This window comes from Onychomys torridus, chromosome X, assembly GCF_903995425.1.
Source record: "Onychomys torridus chromosome X, mOncTor1.1, whole genome shotgun sequence".
NCBI classification, from domain to species: domain Eukaryota; kingdom Metazoa; phylum Chordata; class Mammalia; order Rodentia; family Cricetidae; genus Onychomys; species Onychomys torridus.
This window is the reverse complement of record NC_050466.1, coordinates 99,863,577-99,882,626: the sequence shown is the minus strand read 5'-3', so window position 1 is coordinate 99,882,626 and position 19,050 is coordinate 99,863,577. Positions and strand designations below refer to the sequence as shown.

Genomic DNA, 19,050 nt, shown 5'->3' with positions numbered 1-19,050 from the left:
TGGGCTCAGAGAAAAGGCTGAAAGGGACTGAAGGAAAAAACTAAGGAGATTCTGTTCCTACCAAGAATCAGAGTTCCTAGGGAGTTCAAGGTGTGATAGGAGTGGCTTCTTCAAGTAGGTTGCAGTAAAACAAAGAATAAACTTGAAATACAAAGATAAAAGGCCAGGGGAATCCTAGGTCCATACTCATAGTTGTAATCTCCAGTGAATGGAGATGAGGTAGGAGGTACTGTACTTGTAAGCAGATTGATACAAGGATGGGGGTGAGGCTGGACAGATTGTAATGATGGAAATGAAGCAGAGTGAAAATCTCCCACCTGAGTCCAGGTCTGCATTTGTCAGTGGAAATCACAGGTAGAGAGTGTTTCTCAATATCCTTGGCTAACACAAAGGAATGGGAATGAGCTCGAAGTGGGTTGACAGGGTCCACAGGAAGATGTAAAGCTATACCCACACCAAGGTTCAGCAAATTCCACGGAGAATGGAGATAGGGTGGGAGGAGAGACACTTGCAAGCATGCTGCTACAGTGCTGGGATGAGACTGGAGAGCCATTCAAACAGCCGCTCTGCCTTGCCCTTACCTCACCACTTGCAAGAACAACACATAGGCACAGAGACATTGGCATTGTGACTTCGTCATTATGATGCATTCCAGTTTGGATTGGGGGAGGGGTAATGTGGTAACACTCTCCCAGGACCATTTTGTTCTTCCTCTTCAGGCCTGTTGGCAGGAAAAGACCAGATGGCAGGCTGAAATCCAATCAAGCTTGGAGTTGTGGTCTCTAGTGAAGCCAACTCCAGCAAATCAGAGGCTTCAATCACCCTCCTCAGGTAGTCACCTCTGTTTCCTATTCCCATCATGACAGAGAACTATCTCCAAGTGTGAGTTTAGACAAACTGGAAACAGCTGACAACTTTTCACCACAGCATTGTAGTCCAAAGATCCTGTCTATCAAGACTCTTACAAGCCAGTCAGTTGTTCACCAACCCATCAACTGCCAAACCAGTCATGGACCAACCAGGCATAAACCAACCAGGTTTGAACCAACCAAATGTAACACAACCAGGTGCAAGTGAACCAGATATGAACCACCCAGACATAAGACAATCAGGCCCAGGCAAAACAGACATGAATCAAACAGTTATGAGCCAAGCAGGCAGAAGCCCATACAATATGAAACAACCAGGGCCCAGCCAACCAAACATCAACCAGCCAAGCACGAGTCAACAAGGCATGAACAAACCAGGTGTGACAAGATCAGGTGCAAGCCAAACAGATATGAACCAACCAGGCCCAAGCCAACCTAATATGAAACAACCAGGGCCAAGCATGGATCAGCCAGTCAAGAGCAAACCAGACATGAGCCAACAAGGTATGAGGCAGCCAGACCCAAGCCAACTGGATATGAAACACCTAGGCAAAAGACAACCAGACATGAATCAAGCAGGCATGAGCCAAACAAGCATATGGCAGCCAGGCCCACCTCCTCCCAACATGAAGCAAATGAACTCATGGCAATGGGGTCCAGGGTATCCAGGTAGGAGACCACCAGACATGTGGCAAATAGATCAAAGGAATCAGGGAATGAGACAATCAGACACAGTGCAACCAGGTCCAAGCTATGCGGGACAGAGACAACCAGATACATGGAAATCAGATCCAAGCTATCCAGGAATGAAACAAAAAGAATCACAGCAATGGGGGCCAAGCTCTGCAAGCTTCAGACAAACAGATGCATGTCAATGGAGCCCAAGGCACTTAAACAAAAAATTTTCAAATTCATGGCAAGCACACGTAGATTTTTCAGCCATCAGACAATTAAGCTTCAGACAACAAGATCCCACTGAACCAGGTAGGAAACAATTTGACACATTGCAACCAGACCCTCTTCAACCAGGTATGAGACTGACAGTACCAAGCTCAGGACAACCAGGCCCCAGACAACCATGTATGAGACAAAATGACATACAGCAATTGGACCTTAACCAACAAGGCATGAAACAGTTGAGCACATGGCAACCAGGCCTCTGCCCACAAGGCATGAGGCAATTGGGCACATGGCATCCAGGCCCCAGCCCACTAGGCATGAAACAGTCAGGCACATGGCAACCAGACCCCAGCCCACTAGGCATGAAACAGTCAGGCACATGGCAACCAGGCCCCAGCCCACTAGGCATGAAACAGTCAGGCACATGGCAACCAGACCCCAGCCCACTAGGCATGAAACAGTCAGGCACATGGCAACCAGGCCCCAGCCCACTAGGCATGAAACAGTCAGGCACATGGCAACCAGACCCCAGCCCACTAGGCATGAAACAGTCAGGCACATGGCAACCAGGCCCCAGCCCACTAGGCATGAAACAGTCAGGCACATGGCAACCAGACCCCAGCCCACTAGGCATGAAACAGTCAGGCACATGGCAACCAGGCCCCAGCCCACTAGGCATGAAACAGTCAGGCACATGGCAACCAGACCCCAGCCCACTAGGCATGAAACAGTCAGGCACATGGCAACCAGGCCCCAGCCCACTAGGCATGAAACAGTCAGGCACATGGCAACCAGACCCCAGCCCACTAGGCATGAAACAGTCAGGCACATGGCAACCAGGCCCCAGCCCACTAGGCATGAAACAGTCAGGCACATGGCAACCAGACCCCAGCCCACTAGGCATGAAACAGTCAGGCACATGGCAACCAGGCCCCAGCCCTCTAGGCAAGAAATTGTCAGGCACCTGGCAACTGAGCTTCAGCCAACTAGGCATAAGACTGTCCAACACATGTCAACTAGGCCCTAGACCACCAGCTATGATGCAATTAGACACAAAGCAACTTGGCCCCAGCCTATCAGGCATGAAAGATTTAGACATAGAGCAATCAAGCCCCAGCCTACCAAGCATGACAAAATCTGACACATGTCAATCAGGCCCCAGCCAATCAGGCATGAAAGAGCCAGACAGATGGCAACCAGGCACCAGTCAACCAGGCAGGATAGAGTTGAACACACAGCAATCAGGCACCAGCCAACCAGGTATTAAACAGTTGCATTCGTGGCAATGGGGTCCCAACTACCCAGGCAGGATAGAATCAGAAAAATGGCAAATAGGCCCCAGCCCCCCAGGTATGAGACAATTGGATTCATGGCAACCAGGCCCAAGCCAATTGGGCATGAGATATTCAGACCCATACCCACGGGTCCCAAGCCGCTACTCAGGAATGAGACAGTCAGATTTATGGCAACTGAGCCCCAGACAATTAGGCACAAGACAATCAGATGCATGGCAAACATGTCCAAGCCACCCAGGCATGAAACAATTGGATACATGGCAACAAAGTCCCATAATCCCTGGTGTAAGACAATTATACACATGGAAGCCAAGCACCAGTTTCCCAGGCACAGGACAATCAGAAAAATGGCAATTAGATCCCAGCAACCCAGACATGAGACTATCAGATATTTGGGAACCAATGCCAAAGCAATCCAAGACAAGTACCAACCAACAGGGTACATGCCAACAAGGCCTGAAACAATCAGAGACAAGTCAACCAGAAACCATTCAATCAGGCACAAACCAATTAGCTACAAGCCAGCCAGATACCACCCAACCAGGAACTAGTCAATTAGATACAAACCAAATAGGCACTACCCAACCAAGGAGCCAAGGAGAAATGGCACAATCAGATACATCAATGACAAGTCCAAGCCAACCAGAGATGAAAGCCAGCTCATCAGACACCACCAGCCAATCAGACTTAAGTCAAATAGGCATAAGTCAACCAGATAAAAGTCAATTAGAGCCAAGTGAATCAAGCATGAGTGATTTTGGTACAAATCAACAAGGAATGATTCAATTACCCACGAGAAAAACAAGTACTGTTCCTTTCTACATAAGACCTGCTGAGCCTCAGGACTGCCCAGATATCCTGCAACTGATAAAAGTAAGAGTATATTTCCTTATTCCTTAGAAATTATTTCAGGGCTGAAAGAACAAAATGAATGCATAGTCTAGCTTTGAATCTAGCTCTATTAATTATGATTCATATACACAGTGTTTTGGAATTCACTAACCCTTTCTAATCTTCATTTTCCATATAAAACAAGATTATAGCAATTACTACACCAAGAGATTGTTGTAATATATATATATATATATATGTATATATACATATATATATATATTATGTGGAATGTGGACTAGGGAATATAGCTCCATTGGTAAAGCATATCCAGAGGTCTGTTCACAGATACATCCCATGAGTCTAACCAACTGAGTGAAAGTTTTCTTACACACACATTTATTTTAATGCCTCTCCTAGAAACCATACCAGTACAGTAAAGGTGATAATATAATAACTATAGTTACCATGATTGAATTTTCCTGTACTTATGGCAGTCATTCATATGATACAGATGTGTATTTAGGAGTTCTGTACTGATGGCAGTCATTCATATGATACAGATGTGTATTTAGGAGTTCTCTTTGGGATTTATGTTCTTTAATATATTTCTATTTTTTGCAATACTTGATCATTTTCAAATTTAGAAAAACACTATTTGCTAAAGAATTTATTAGTTTCCCATCAAAATTCCTTAGCTAATAGACATCATTATGAGGCCTTGTGTAGCTGCACACTAGCATCATTATAGCAGAGTATAACATTTTCTATGCTTGATCTTAAAACTTCTGATGTTTTTGGTGTTAAAATGTTTTGCAGATACATACCAGACTAAATGACATTTTCCTCATGGGAAGTTTATGATATTTTAAAGCTTGTACACATATATTTATATTATAAACCCATAATATACCAGTATTAAATAAAGTAGGTGAAGCAAAGCAGCTAGTTTCTCAAAAGTAATTTAGTAAAATCAAATACTATGACCAGAGTTTTTATTACATAATTTGAAAATGACTAGTATATTCACTGAACATTTGTTCTGTTCAGGTCTAAACAAACAGTTAAGATGTAAGCAACTTGTTATTGTTGTGAGTTAGGCTATGAGTTTATTCTACAATTCCTTAGTCACAATATAGTGTGTTTTTATATATGTGTTCATATATACATGACCATTATAATATATAACAATTAGATAGTATTACATTATTCCTAATACTAGGAATAATGTTTTTGAAGTGTCAAAAAGAGTAACACTGCTTTCTTCAATTAATGGCCCTTTTATTGTGGTTCCAGGATTTTATTTTCTTTGAGACCACTACTTACCTTTTTTTTCTCCTCTTAAGAAATAAACTTAGCCATTTCTTTCTTTTTTCTTTTTTTGAAAAAAAGTCCCTACCTCCAAAGGCAGCTTGCAGAGGAACAGAGCCGCAGACACATACCTGAAGCTCTGCATCTGGGGGGAAAGGAACAAGCAAAATGAGAATAAAATCAGTGGGAGAAAATCTCTCTGAAGGAGCTATAGACAAGCTCTGTTGTAAAAGTTTGTTTTCACACACACACAAAAGAAATAAACTTAGGGTTTTTTTCTTGATTTTCTATAGAAAAACAAATAATGCCTCTTTACCATGAAAAAATCTGACAATATATACTATAATTTAACATTCTGAATCATGTACCTATAGTATTTCAAATCGAAGACATTTCAAAAGAAAGCACACATTACTTAAGCTTACATATTTCAAATACCTATACCTCAGTCCAAATTTAGATTGTATAGCTATCAGAATCTTTAATCCTGGTAATAATTCTATGGTTTTAATTTTCTGTTAAACACTGAAAAGTTAAACAAAATTTTGTCATGTTCAGAAATATTTAAGACTGGTTTTAAAATCTAACCATTTGGTGGTTTTTTGTGTATTATTCTTTTTTGTTTTGCTATGTTGTGTTTTGTTTTGAGACAGAGTCTCTCTCTGTAGCCCTCACTGTCCTGGAACTTACTATGTAGACAAGGCTGGTCTTGAACTCATAGAGATCCACCTGTCTCTGCCTCCCAAGTGCTGAGATTAAAGGTGTCTATCCCTATGCTTGGTGTTAAAGTATAATTTTCAAAACAGACCTTATAGTAGAGCTTAAATTTCCATTTTCTGTATATGTGTTTGCTTGAAACCAACTACAACACAAGATAAGCAACCAATTGGAAACTTTTATTTTTATCTGATAAACTAATTTGAAATGATTTACACTAAATGAGGTTTTAAAAATTGGTCTCCTTTGCAGAAATCAAAATAGCAGTCATTTGATCTAAATTGCCAAAATATCCAAAATAATAGTGAAAATTATTAATGTGAATTTATACATATAGTATAGTTATCACAAAGTTGAAAAATATGGTTATTCCTGAACTGTTACTTTTCCTGCTGTATTCTAACTGACCAAGACCATATGAAGAACACATCTTTATAAATTAGTGCTAATTGATATGGAGACTGAGTAGGATGTTACTAATGAAGCTATATACTTATGTCTGGATATTTTGAAAAACAGTCATTTTGTCTTGGTGCTATGATGAAACACTATGACCAAAGGCAACTTGTGGAGGAAAGGGTTTATTTGGCTTACACTTCAGCATTGCTGTTCATCACTGAAGGAAGTCAGGACAGGAACTCAAATAGGGCAGGAACCTGAAGGCAGGAGCTGATGCAAAAGCCATGGAAGAGTGCTGCTTACTGGCTTGCTCTTCATGGCTTCCTCAGCCTATTTTCTTATAGAACCTAGGACCACCAGCCCAGGATGTCACCACCACAATGGTTTGTTTCCTCTCCCACTGATCACTCAATGAGAAAATGCTCTACAGGCTTATATGTAATGGCTTAAATATGTACAGGCTTAAAATGCCTATAGCCTGATTTTAAAGAAGCATTGCCTCAGTTGAGGTTCTGTCCTCTCAAATGACTCTAATCTGTGCCAAATTGACAGAAAATGAGCCAGCACATATAAATTAAACTTATTTCATTTATATAGATCAGTAAGATCTTATTGTGGAGTAAGAAATATTCTGTTGAATTCTTGTACTGTAATATGGGAAATGTAATATTTTCACAGTTTTTGTTAATGCAAATAAATAATGTTAAATAAAATTTAACTCTAGATTACCTGGAAAAATAAAATAATGTAAATAAAAAATAATGTAAATAAAAAGTTTGAATACAAGAAAATATAACAAAATAATATTAGAAAAGTTTTCAAAGTGTTTAATGTATAAGTACATATGTATTTTCATGTGACTGACATGACTGCATTTGACATTATAAATAGAAAATTAATACATAAAAATTAAGATTTTTATTGTTGTCCTTGTTCAGCTCATGTTGAGGCAGTTATTTTGGTGATAATTTATGGATGTAACCTTCAGACACTGCTAAGTAAACAAGGAGTATATGGGAGAGTACAGAGGGAGAAATGATGTGGTTACATTATAATCTGAAAAATAAATGAAAAAGGATTTTCATAAAATTATCATAACTAGCACAATGAAACTTAATGAAGAGTCCAAAAGTTTTCTTAAGTATATGTGAGAATGTGGTATTTGATATTAAGGGATATTTCAAAACACTGAATAAAAGAGGGGTTATTCAATTAATGGCACTGGGATGACAGAGTAGGTATGAGTAGGTATGATGGTGACATTCTACCTCAGTGTTTACACATGCAAAACTATACAAAGCAATTAGTAAGAACAGAAGAGGATAAAAGCCAGCATTTTGTACAGTTAATAGCCTCAACTAAAAATAAAGAAAAGAAATGGACAAAGGAGAACAAGAGTAAATATTTTATAACTTTCCAAGCATGTAATAAACATCACAAAAGAAAGAATTGGGATGGGCAAAAAAATTAATAATAAAGGCCACAATTTTAAAATTCTAAAGTTAGACTAGCAAAAGCCACCCCAGGCAAATACATGTCACAAATTTTTCTGTGAAGACATAATAAATAAACATTGTGACTGTGACTACTCAGAAACAAGTTTTTCTTTACTTTCCAGGTTCCTGCTGAATTCAAAGCTAGTCCCAGAAAGTTAACCTTCACATAACTGAGATATGAAATCTATCATATATCTATTGTCTCTCTATAAATCTATCTGCCTGTCATCTAGCTACCAACTAGTTATCTATCTAATCTGTGTTGCATTGCTGTTTCAGATTTTAATTTCTAGATAACTGTGATCAATTTTGACTTCTTTTTAACACATCACAGGATACCTGTGTATATAAATGTTAAATAAATATTTCAATGAATATAATATTTACTAAATCATCAGCTGAAAGGTTTTTTTCTACTTTGACAGGAAATGGCTTCCTATGAAGGCATGCAAGAAAACGTGGCATTAACAGAACTGGGTAAGATGTTTTGTGGTAATTTTAGAGCAGGTAAAAACTGTGAGTGCATGCACACAGAATAGATACTTAGGCTTGCAGAAGTTTCTGTCCTTGTTACAAAGCATGAGCTTATTAATAACATTAAAATATACAAGACACAAATTCCATAGCCTTTTCAATGTTCCACTATTTTTCATTTTCCCTCAAAGCATGAAATGGATACAGATGCAGTAGACTGAAAATGCATTTCAAAACAGAGAACAGGAGGAATGACTGGTCAAAAGTGCTACTTAACATGCAATATGTTGGTAGGAGCTTTGAAAAAAGTTACTCTTATTACATTTGATAACCGAAATATTAATGGATAATGTAGAAAATTATTATGAATTAGAACTGTTTTACATAGTAATAAGAAGCCTAAAAGATGGTGAAATATCATGATTGGCAAAGACCAAATAAAGAGGGTCATTTATTTAACATTAGAAGAATCAAGTGAAGGATAGTCATTTAAAGTTGAATATGAAACAGGGATCACCCAACGACAGAGAAATGGATGAGATCTATATGAGCAAACTGGACATGAGCGGGTAATGAAGGGCAAAGGTTGAGGGAAAGAGAGCTTAGGGGAGCTGGAGATCCCAGCTGGATCAAGAACAGAGAGGGAGAACAAGGAATAACAGACCATGATAAATGAAGACCCCATGGGAATAGGAAGAAGCAAAATGCTAGAGAGGACCCCAGAAATCCACAGATACCTCCACAATAGACTACTGGCAATGGTCAAGAGAAAGCCTGAACTGACCTACTCTGTTGATCCGGATGGCCAAACACCCTAACTGTTGTGCTAGAACTCTCATCCAATGACTGATGGAAGCAGATGCAGAGATCCACGGCCAGGCCCCAGATGGAGCTCTGGGAGTCCAATTGGTGAGAAAGAAGAGGGATTGTATGATTGAGAATTGTTGAGACCAAGATTGGAAAAAGCACAGGGACAAATAGCCAAACTAATGGAAACACATGAACTATGAACCAAAAGTTGTGGTGCTCCCAACTGGATCAGACCCTCTGGATAAGTGAGACAGTTGATTAGCTTGAACTGTTTGGGAGGCATCCAGGCAGTGGGACCTGGACCTGTCCTTAGTACATGAGCTGGCTGTTTGTAACCTGGGACTTATGCAGGGACACTTTGCTCAGCCTGGGAGGAGTGGACTGGACCTACCTAGACTGAATCCACCAGGCTGAGCTGAATCCCCAGGAGAGTCCTTGCCCTGGAGGAGATGGGAACTGGGGGTGGGCTGGGGGAGTGCTGAGGTGGGAGGGAGGACAGGGAAATCCGTGGCTGATATCTAAAATTAAATTAAATTATAAAATAAAAAAGGAACATAATCTACTAAGAACCTTCCATAAAATATTCTTCTACTCTGTGGAGATTTTTTTACCTCTTTTTATAGTGTGCTATTTTGTTGAAGTTTAGCTTTTCCACTTTGTCTCTGACCTTTTCTTTGACTGTGTTTTGATTGTAAGGTAGACCTAAGAAACCATTGCCACTTACAATATCTTACGAATTTCCTGCATTTTCTTGTTAGAGTTTTCTAATGTTACAGCCACACTGGGATCTCCAATCTATTTCAAGCTATATTCTGAATATGATAAAAAATAAGAGTCCAACTTTGTTATTTTATATATGGAAACATAGTTTTTACAGGATGATTTATTGGAAAGTCAGTCTTTTCCTCAATGAATGGTTTAGGTACCCTGATAATAAATTGGTTAACCATATTAATTTTGTGAGTATTTATTTTAAAGTCCTGTTTCTGTTTGGTTGGTCTATATGTCAGGCCTCTTTCCAGTATCATACTGTTTAATTATTATAACATTATAGTGAATCTCAAAATTCAGCAGTGTATGTCCTCCAACGTTATTCTTTTGTTTTAACACTGTTTTGGAGATTTGGAGTTCTTGGGAATCTATATCAATTTAAGAAAACAGATAGTGGCTGTGATACTTTGAGTGAGAATGGCCCCGAGTTTGTGGACTGTTTAAGATTGGGAGATGCAGGCTCGTTGGAGGAGGTGTGTCACTGGGGATGGGCTTTGAGGTTTCAACATTCCATGCTGGGCCCAGTGACTTTCTTTCCTCTGCCTACTGCCTGTGGGTCAGAATATAAAGCTGCTGCTCCAGTGCCCAGGGCCATGCCTGTCTGCTTCCCACCATGATGATCATGGACTAATCTTCTAAGCCCCCAAGTAAATGCTTTCTTTTTAGAAGAGTTGCCTTGGTCATGGTGTCTCTTCACCGCAGAACAGTGACTAAGACAGAAGTTGGTACCAGGGACTAGGGTACTGCTGGAACAGGCCTGATCTCATTGTTGTTTAGAATATGGAAGATTCTGGGACTTTGAACCAGAAAAGTAGCTGAATGTTTTAAGTGGGACTTTGGTAGTTTCGATAAGACTGACCCATGTACTCATATACTTAAATGCTTAGTCACCAGGGAGTGGCAATATTTTAAAGTATTAGAAGGACTGGAGGAAATGTGTCACAGGGAGTGGCCTTTGAGGATTCAAAAGCCCATGCCAAGTCCAGTCTCTCTCTCCTCCTTCCTCCCTCCTACTCTCTTCCTCTCCCTCCCTTCTCAATCTCCCTTCCCACCTCTCTCTCTCTCTCTCTCTCTCTCTCTCTCTCTCTCTCTCTCTCTCTCTCTCTCTCTCCCCGAGGATCAGGATGTAGTGCTCAGCTACTGAGCTAGCCCCATGTTCCCTACCATGTTGATAATGGATTAAACTTCTGAAATTGTGAAGAAGCCTCAAATAAATGTTTTCTAAGTGTTGCCTTGGTCATGGTGCATGGTGATATTTTGTTCTACCCTAATAAAATCTGCCTGAAGATCAGAGAACAGAACAAACCACTAGATTAAACATAGAGGCCAGGCAGTAGTGGCGCACACCTTGAATCCCAGAATTTGGGAGTCACACAACTTTAATCCCAGCACTAGGAAAGAAGTGAAATAGCTGGGCAGAGAAAGGTATATAAGGCATGAGGAGACGGAAACTAAAGCCTTTCAGCTAGAGGCCTTTTGGCTAGAGAGCCTTTTTAGCTGAGGAGACCTTTCCAGCTGAAGCTCTTTCAGCAGAAGCCCTTTTTGGTTGGAGCTTTTTTGGGTGGACCCCTTTAAGCAAGGACTTAGAGACATTCAGTCAGAGGATTCATGAAGTTGTCAAGGTGAGACATGGCAGTGGCTTGTTCCTGCAGGTATACTATACCACACCACTAGTTTCAACAAAATTGCATCTTGATTATTTTTAAATGATTTGCAGCAATAATATTCATTTGCATTAATCAATTAACTGATTGTCATGCTAGGAACAGAACCTAGGGTCTCTCACCTGCCAGCAAAGTGCTCCATCATTGATTCACATTCCAAGTCTTTTGATTTCCTTCTTCACTCATTGGTTGTTTAAAAGTGTGTTGTTTAATTTTCATATATTTTTGAATATAGAGATTTTTTTACCTATTGATTTCTAATGCCTTTCTGATTGGGAAATCATTATTTTAGTCTTTTAAATTTTATCAAGCCTTGACATGTAGACTGACATATGTGCTTGCTATCCTGGAGAAAGTTGCTTGCACACTTAACATGCACACTGTTTTATACATGTGTGTGTGTTGGATTGAATGTGAATGGTCTCTATGGGCTCATATGTTTAAATGCTTGGTTCCCAGTTGGTGGAACTGTTTGGGAAGGATTGTGAGGTATATTCTTGTTGGAGGAGCTGTAACACTGGGAGCAAGGTTTGAGTTTTCAAAAGACTCATGCCATTCCCACTGTGTTGTGTCTGCCTCCTGCTTATGGATCAATATATGAGATCTCAGCTGTTTTTGCCACCAAGCCTTTGTTCTGCGATCATTGACTCTAACCCTCTGAAACTTTAAACTAAATTAAATGCTTTCTTTATAAGTTGCTTTGGTCATGGTATTTTAATAGAGCAGTAGAAAATAAATAACATACAAGTTCAGTTCAGTTGGTCTCTAATATTGTTCAGTAATCTATGACCTTATTTATTTTCTATCTTGTTATATACATTATTGAAAGTGCAATATTAACGTCTCATACTATTAGTATGTTGCTATGTCTTTCTCCCTTCAATTATATCAGCATTTGTCTCTTTCATTTCAGGGTTGTAATTTTTGTTATATACATGTTTATAAATGCTCTATCTTCTTAGTGATTTGTTATTTTTATAATTACACAATTCCACTCTCTCCTTCAATAATCTATAATTTTATAATAGTATAGCTACCCAAGCTTTCTTTAATTTATGTTTGCATGCTATCTTTTTCCATCATTTCATTTTCAGCCTAGTTGTTTCTTTGAATCCAGAGTAATTGAATTTTTTTTTTTTTTTACTGTATACTGAGGTCTGGAAGATGGCTCTGTGAGTAAAGACCTAATAACTTGAGTTTAAGTCCTAGGACCCACATGGTAGAAGGAAAGAACTGACTCTTGCCAGTTGTCTTCTGACCACCCTCCCCACTACACACACAAAAGGTAAAAATGTAAAAAAAAAAAAAAAAAAAAGAGAGTATCCATTACATTCATCATTATATTTTAATGGAGTAATCTTTTCATATTTAACTACTCAAAAGAGTCACTTCTGCCATTTTTATATCCATTCTTTTGTCCTTCATTTCCCCCATTAATAACTCACTAATAACTTCTTACGCACTTTGTTGATTTTATTTAAACATTTAGTGTGTCTTATTATTGTAGGTTCTTTGTAGCAGAGATTAACAGACTATGTTGAAATTTTATCAAATTCTCTCATGTGTATCTATTCTCATAGAAAGGGGAGAGAGAGAAAGAGCAAGAGAGAGAGCAAGTGAGAGCAAGAGAGAGAGAATTCACAGAGAAACACAAAGCAGGAGTAGATCCATTTAATTTCCCAGAAGTCACTTCAGTCGGTGGAGGGTGGAATAATGACAATCAGTCTCCAAGCCTTCATCCTAACAATGAGTACAGCACATTAAGGACAAGATAGTTATTGATCCACCAGGCTTCAACAAACTATTCGAGAAACACAAGTTGTCACTCCTACAGACACCTGCTAGAAATGTAAAGGGACATAGGCAGGTAGCTGACACCACATGCATGGCTACATTTAGCCTGCTAGAAATGTAAAGGGACATAGGCAGGTAGCTGACACCACATGCATGGCTACATTTAGCCCAAATTAACAGCAAATACTAGGCAGATGCTCTTTAAAGTTGTGAATGTTGAAATACTTACTCCAGATGTTTTTTACTAGCCTAGCTGCTATGCAGGAGTGAAGATGTGTTCCTACTGTTTCCTAGCGTGACATCTTTGTTCGCTTATAAACGTTGACATGTTGTATGTGGATTGACATTTCAGATTTATTCAGGGATGGTTTTGGAGATAATCCACTTTTCTACTGCATGGTTGCAGAAGTACCCACTCAACAAACAGAATCAGGTAAATGTTTCTTCTCCAGTTTAATCTATAGTACATTTTTTATATCTGAAATCAGAGTTAACAGTTAATAAATACACATTGTATAAATAGTATTAAGCAGAGGAGTGCAATATGCAAACCCAGTGTACTTTTAAATAACTGTTACATAACTCTGATTATAAAGGTATTAAAAATTATAAGAATGTGTCAAACTATATACTTTCTTTTAAAGGCTATAAGAAAAGTAAACTTTCTACATTGTAAATTTATGTACTGATATTTTGCCCAGCAACCACTTATTACTTTAATAGTTAAGGCAGCAAACACTTTCATATCCTACTTGAAGACATATACCTTTTTATGATTTAAAGCATTGGCCTTTTTCTTCCCTCTCTTCTCCGTAGGAGTAAAAACTATTGGATTTGCCATGTACTACTACACATACAACCCATGGATTGGCAAACTGCTTCACCTAGAGGATTTTTACATCACTGAAGGTTACCAAGGTAAAACTACAATCAATAGTATTTGCAAACATCTAAAAGTTTCTAAGTTATATTTAATGTAAGGACTACAGATAAGCCTTACTATGCATATGATTTTTAAGGTATTCACATAACTCATTTCCATTTCCTAATACAGTGAAGACTCAACTACAAGTTAGAAAATATTATTCAATAGTATTCATCAACACACTCAAGTAAGCTATGTTATCCCCAACTACTATTTTTATCTGTAAAATCATTTTATATTGTAGGTTTGTTTTTAATAGACACAGTTAAGAAATATACCCTGTTCTATGAAAACAGTGAAGGCCACCATGGTGACACACACCTTTAATTCCAGTATTTGGGATGCAGAAGCAGGTGTATCTCTGTGAATTCAAGTTCCAGGCCATCCAAAAATAGATGGTGAAACCCCTTCTCAAGAAAAAGAAAGAATACAAAGACAGAGACACATTTATTCATCATGGATTTTTAAGATAAAACTAATCTTTCTTGGATTACCATTATTGGATTTAAAATGTTCATGAATTCAGTTTCAACATGATATATATATCATAGTTTGATCTTTTATTGCTTTAAAATTAAAATAATTGATTACTTAAGTGAAAGATTTCAATGTACAGACTTATTTGACAATGTCTATTTAATAGGTCTAGGTATTGGGGCTGCTATGCTGAAGAAGCTAAGTCAGGTATGTGTTATAGTTAGTACTGATATTATCCTTTTCTTCATCAAGTGTTATTTAACACAGCATAGATTTGGTAACTAATCTTACTGATTAAATATAACACCAGGACTTGTTCAGTTGGTAAAGTGCTTTCCTTGAAAACATGATAATTTGAATCCAATCCCCAGAACCCACATTAAAAGCCAGGAGTGGTGGTACATACGTTTATTCCAGCAGTGGCAAGGTGACAGGTAGAGACTGCTGGATCTCTTGTGCTCACCAGCCACCACACTAACTTAAATTCAGGCCAGTTAGAGACTCTGTCTCAAACAAAACGTGGAAAGCACCTGAGGGCTAACAACTGAAGTTGCCTTCTGATCACCACATGCATGCACACATGTGCATCCACATACACAAAACATTTTTGCAACATGCACTTCAAATATTTATTAAAGTGGATTTTCAAGGTGAAAGCCCAGATTCTATATTTAATTAAATTTTATTCCTATATATTGTACAAACATACTACATGTGTTTTTTTACCATCAAGAATAAGTAAACACGAGAGTAGATAGTAATTTTATTCATAAAATAGACCCACAACGTGACCCGCAATAATATAAAAGATTCTTTTAGTCCAAAAATAGCTAGGGTATTTTGCATTATTATATACATATAGTATTATATATAGGAGACCTTCAGTAAATAGTGGATGACTATATTGTCAAATAAGGACAATATTTACTTGTTTGTTTTTAAACAGATAGCCATCAACACCCAATGCAGTGCCATGCAGTTTCTTGTTGTCATTTGGAATGAGGATTCCGTTGTGTACTATACTCGCCAAGGGGCTGTGGACCTTTCCTGTGAGGAAGGCTGGCATTTGTTCAGATTTAACATGGAAGATCTCCTGGAACTTGCAGAGGAAACATGAAAAAAGCCTGGTAACAACTCATCCCAACATAGGCCTCAATATTTGAATGTCACCTTAGAAACATCACTTTGACATCAAATATTGTGAAATAAAGCAAATGAACACAATATTCTTGTAGATACTTGACTTTGAAACAGATTTTTCAAGATACAATCAATTCTTCATTATCCAAACTAAACACTAATGGCTAGTAACAATCTAATTGATCGCATCATTGAAAAACAACTCACACTGGGCTTAGAGTTTTTAGTAACTCTAAAACTATATTTCATCAAATGTACAATGGTGGTATTTTCACATTTTAACATAATTGAAATTAAGATAAGCACAATGCTCAAATGGCATTTTCTTAAGGATTTGTTTTATACATGATGAAGTATGGGTATATTTAAATAGAAATAGGTAGGTATAAGGTTTAAAATGCATTTCCTACAGTGATGCTAAGTTCTGAAGACCTTACTTGTGAAAAATGAGTGATTCCTTATCTTGGGCATTCAGTACCATTGCCACTTTGCTACTGTTCCTTAACTACATTCCATCCCTAAACATCTAAAGCTCTTTGGCTGTACTTAGAGAAGATACCACATTAAACACTGCTATTTATATGTTTCCATCCTTCCTGGTACAGTTGCTTTATAGAGTTACAATTATTTTGGAATTATGTAACTATATAGTACCATCATAAAAAGTGAGTTTCCAAGATACACCAGCCATACCCATGAAGGATATTTGTCTGTGAGAAAATACTTATTTAAAAACTGTGTATTTTAAAATATTTATAAATACCAAGGACAAGGGGTTGCATTGAATTCACAAATCCTATTTGGAGGACTGAAAAGGTGATGGTAAAATTATACTTGAAGGTTGGGTAGGACGTGAGAAGATAAAGTGAAACAAGACAAAGGGGCATACTGAGAGGAAACAGCACAGACACTGAAGAGGCAGAAAGAACAAACATGTTCATTAAGCAGGTGGAATATCATATGTACATTTGAAGAAAGGTGTATAAGAAGGAAGATTATAATATATGATATAAGACAGTAGTAAGTTTCAATTTGATTCTACTGGCAATGGTGAGCTACTGAAGTTTTCATTAACACACCTACTTAATAGTTGTTGAAAGATGACTGTCACAAAATTAAAGATGAGCTATAAGAATCAGGTAATATACACATAAACCAAACACATCCATTTCTAATCTTTGACATTTTGCCTTTCTCACCACAAGAAAAAACAATTTTCTATCTTCTTTGAGTGAATACTGTAGCTATATAGGTTCTTGTTTAGATATACACATAAATCTTGTGATGAAAAGGACTTAGGTGTACTCTTTGCATACTGTACACTTGTCCCTACGTCTTCCCACTTTGGATATGTAACATGTTCCCTGCTGGTAGAATAGTCATCTTGTGACTCTGAAATGTGCTAAGAAGATCTGTGTGGAAAGTCTAGGTCTTGATGTCACCAAGGAAACATTGTATTTGACCTATGCTACCTTGTTTCTGGTTTTAAATACATTACCTGTTTAAGCTCTTTCCCTGGTTCACTGTAGAGAGGAAGGTTGATGGTGTGCAGATTAGCCAGTACATGACCGTGATCTCAGGAGAGTGACGGTGAGATAAGAAAATGATTAGAATGGGGAAGTAGACATTCAGGATTGGACACAATGACATTGAAATACCTTTGAAATGTTGCATCAATATAAATATTTGAGGGTTGGGGATTTAGCTCAGTGGTAGAGCATTTGCCTAGCAAGTGTTTGATCCTCAGCTTAATATATATATTCATTAGAAATATGGGTTGGTCTATAATACTAGAGAAAAATTGAGGCTATAATATTAGTAATAACTTAGAAATGGTTTCTGTAGCCATAAGGTGGTTGAATAAAAATGAAAGCATATAAAGAATGAGGAAAAATCACAAAGAATGGAAACTGGGAAGTCTCAGCCTTTAAGAGATTTAGAGCAACAGAAACATGAAGAGTAACAAGAAATTCAGAGTAAGTTTCAAGGAGGGAATGTTGAACAGTGGTTAATGATTGATCTAAGAATTCAAGTAGGTAAAGAAGCCTGCATGGTCCAAGTTCATGAAAAGTTAAAAGAGAGGAAGCTAGACAGGGAATTGATTACCCTTTTCATGATTACAAAAGTAAAATTGAAATGACAGCATAAAACTAGTTGGGTATCTGCCATTGTCTTTGAAAACCTAGTGTACCAAAGCAGCTCTAAATCTCAGTAAGTTCTCAAATGCTCATCAAGTATCTTGGTTCTAATTTTATTTTAGTGTACTTCATTCTTGAAATAGTTGTTCACAAATGGAGCTGATCCCAAAGAGTAACGGCATGAATGGTGCTAAAAGTGAAGGACTCTGAGTCTAGCAAAGTGGGATCTATAAATCTACTAAAGAGAAATGACCTTTTTAAGTTCAGTTTCAAATTTCAGCTCCATGCTTTCCATTTGAAAATTGTCAGGGAACAGTTACGTTGACTAAAACTGGAGTTGCAAATATACAAATTTTTCAGAAATTTTAAAATCTGTTTTCACATTCTTATATCAAATTAAAAAAGCAAGGTTACATAATTTTTGGAGCTCTGGGAATTATGTTTGGCCAACATGACATAATTTCACTTTCATTTGGAACACTGTTATAATTTGACAAATTGTCCTGATAAGTTGATTTTTTACCTTGAAAATACATATTTATATCACTTCAATAAGTTAAATACCTGAAACTGGTAAGTCTGTAAACTAGTTTTCATCATCCAATTCTGGCACGAATTTTGTATGTGATCCCATAAGGACCCGATAATGCTTCACAAATCATTTTTTTAAACATTTGGCCTCAAACCACCTTATTTCTGAAAGTAAATAATACCACCATGTCAAAATAAACATTTTAAAGGAATTCCCATCAACTGGTAATAATTTAATCCTTTGGGTCCTATGAAATTCAGGATTTAAAACAGTGATGTACAGACTGAGCAAGCTGTATTTATATATTTAGGAACACACACACACACTCACATACAAGCATAATAACAACTAATGAAAAAAGAAGCTTGATCTTGTACATGATACTATCCATTTTTAATACTCAAAACTTTCATTAATGTGTGAGTGTGGACACATCTATGCTACAAGTACATGTGTAGTGAACAAAAATTGTTTGAGACATATTTCTTGTTCTTCTCTATTGCATAC

The 19,050-nt window shown here is 37.7% G+C and overlaps 1 protein-coding gene across 1 annotated transcript; it reads left to right on the top strand.

Annotated features, from left to right (window-relative positions):
- Positions 1–1,009: 1,009 nt before the first annotated feature.
- Satl1 (spermidine/spermine N1-acetyl transferase like 1) lies at positions 1,010–15,850 on the top strand. The gene is made up of 7 exons (XM_036175653.1): positions 1,010–3,488; positions 3,594–3,937; positions 8,244–8,295; positions 13,684–13,764; positions 14,148–14,249; positions 14,900–14,940; positions 15,680–15,850. The coding sequence occupies exons 1-7, from the start codon at positions 1,010–1,012 to the stop codon at positions 15,848–15,850; spliced, it is 3,270 nt and encodes a 1,089-aa protein (XP_036031546.1).
- Positions 15,851–19,050: the final 3,200 nt, after the last annotated feature.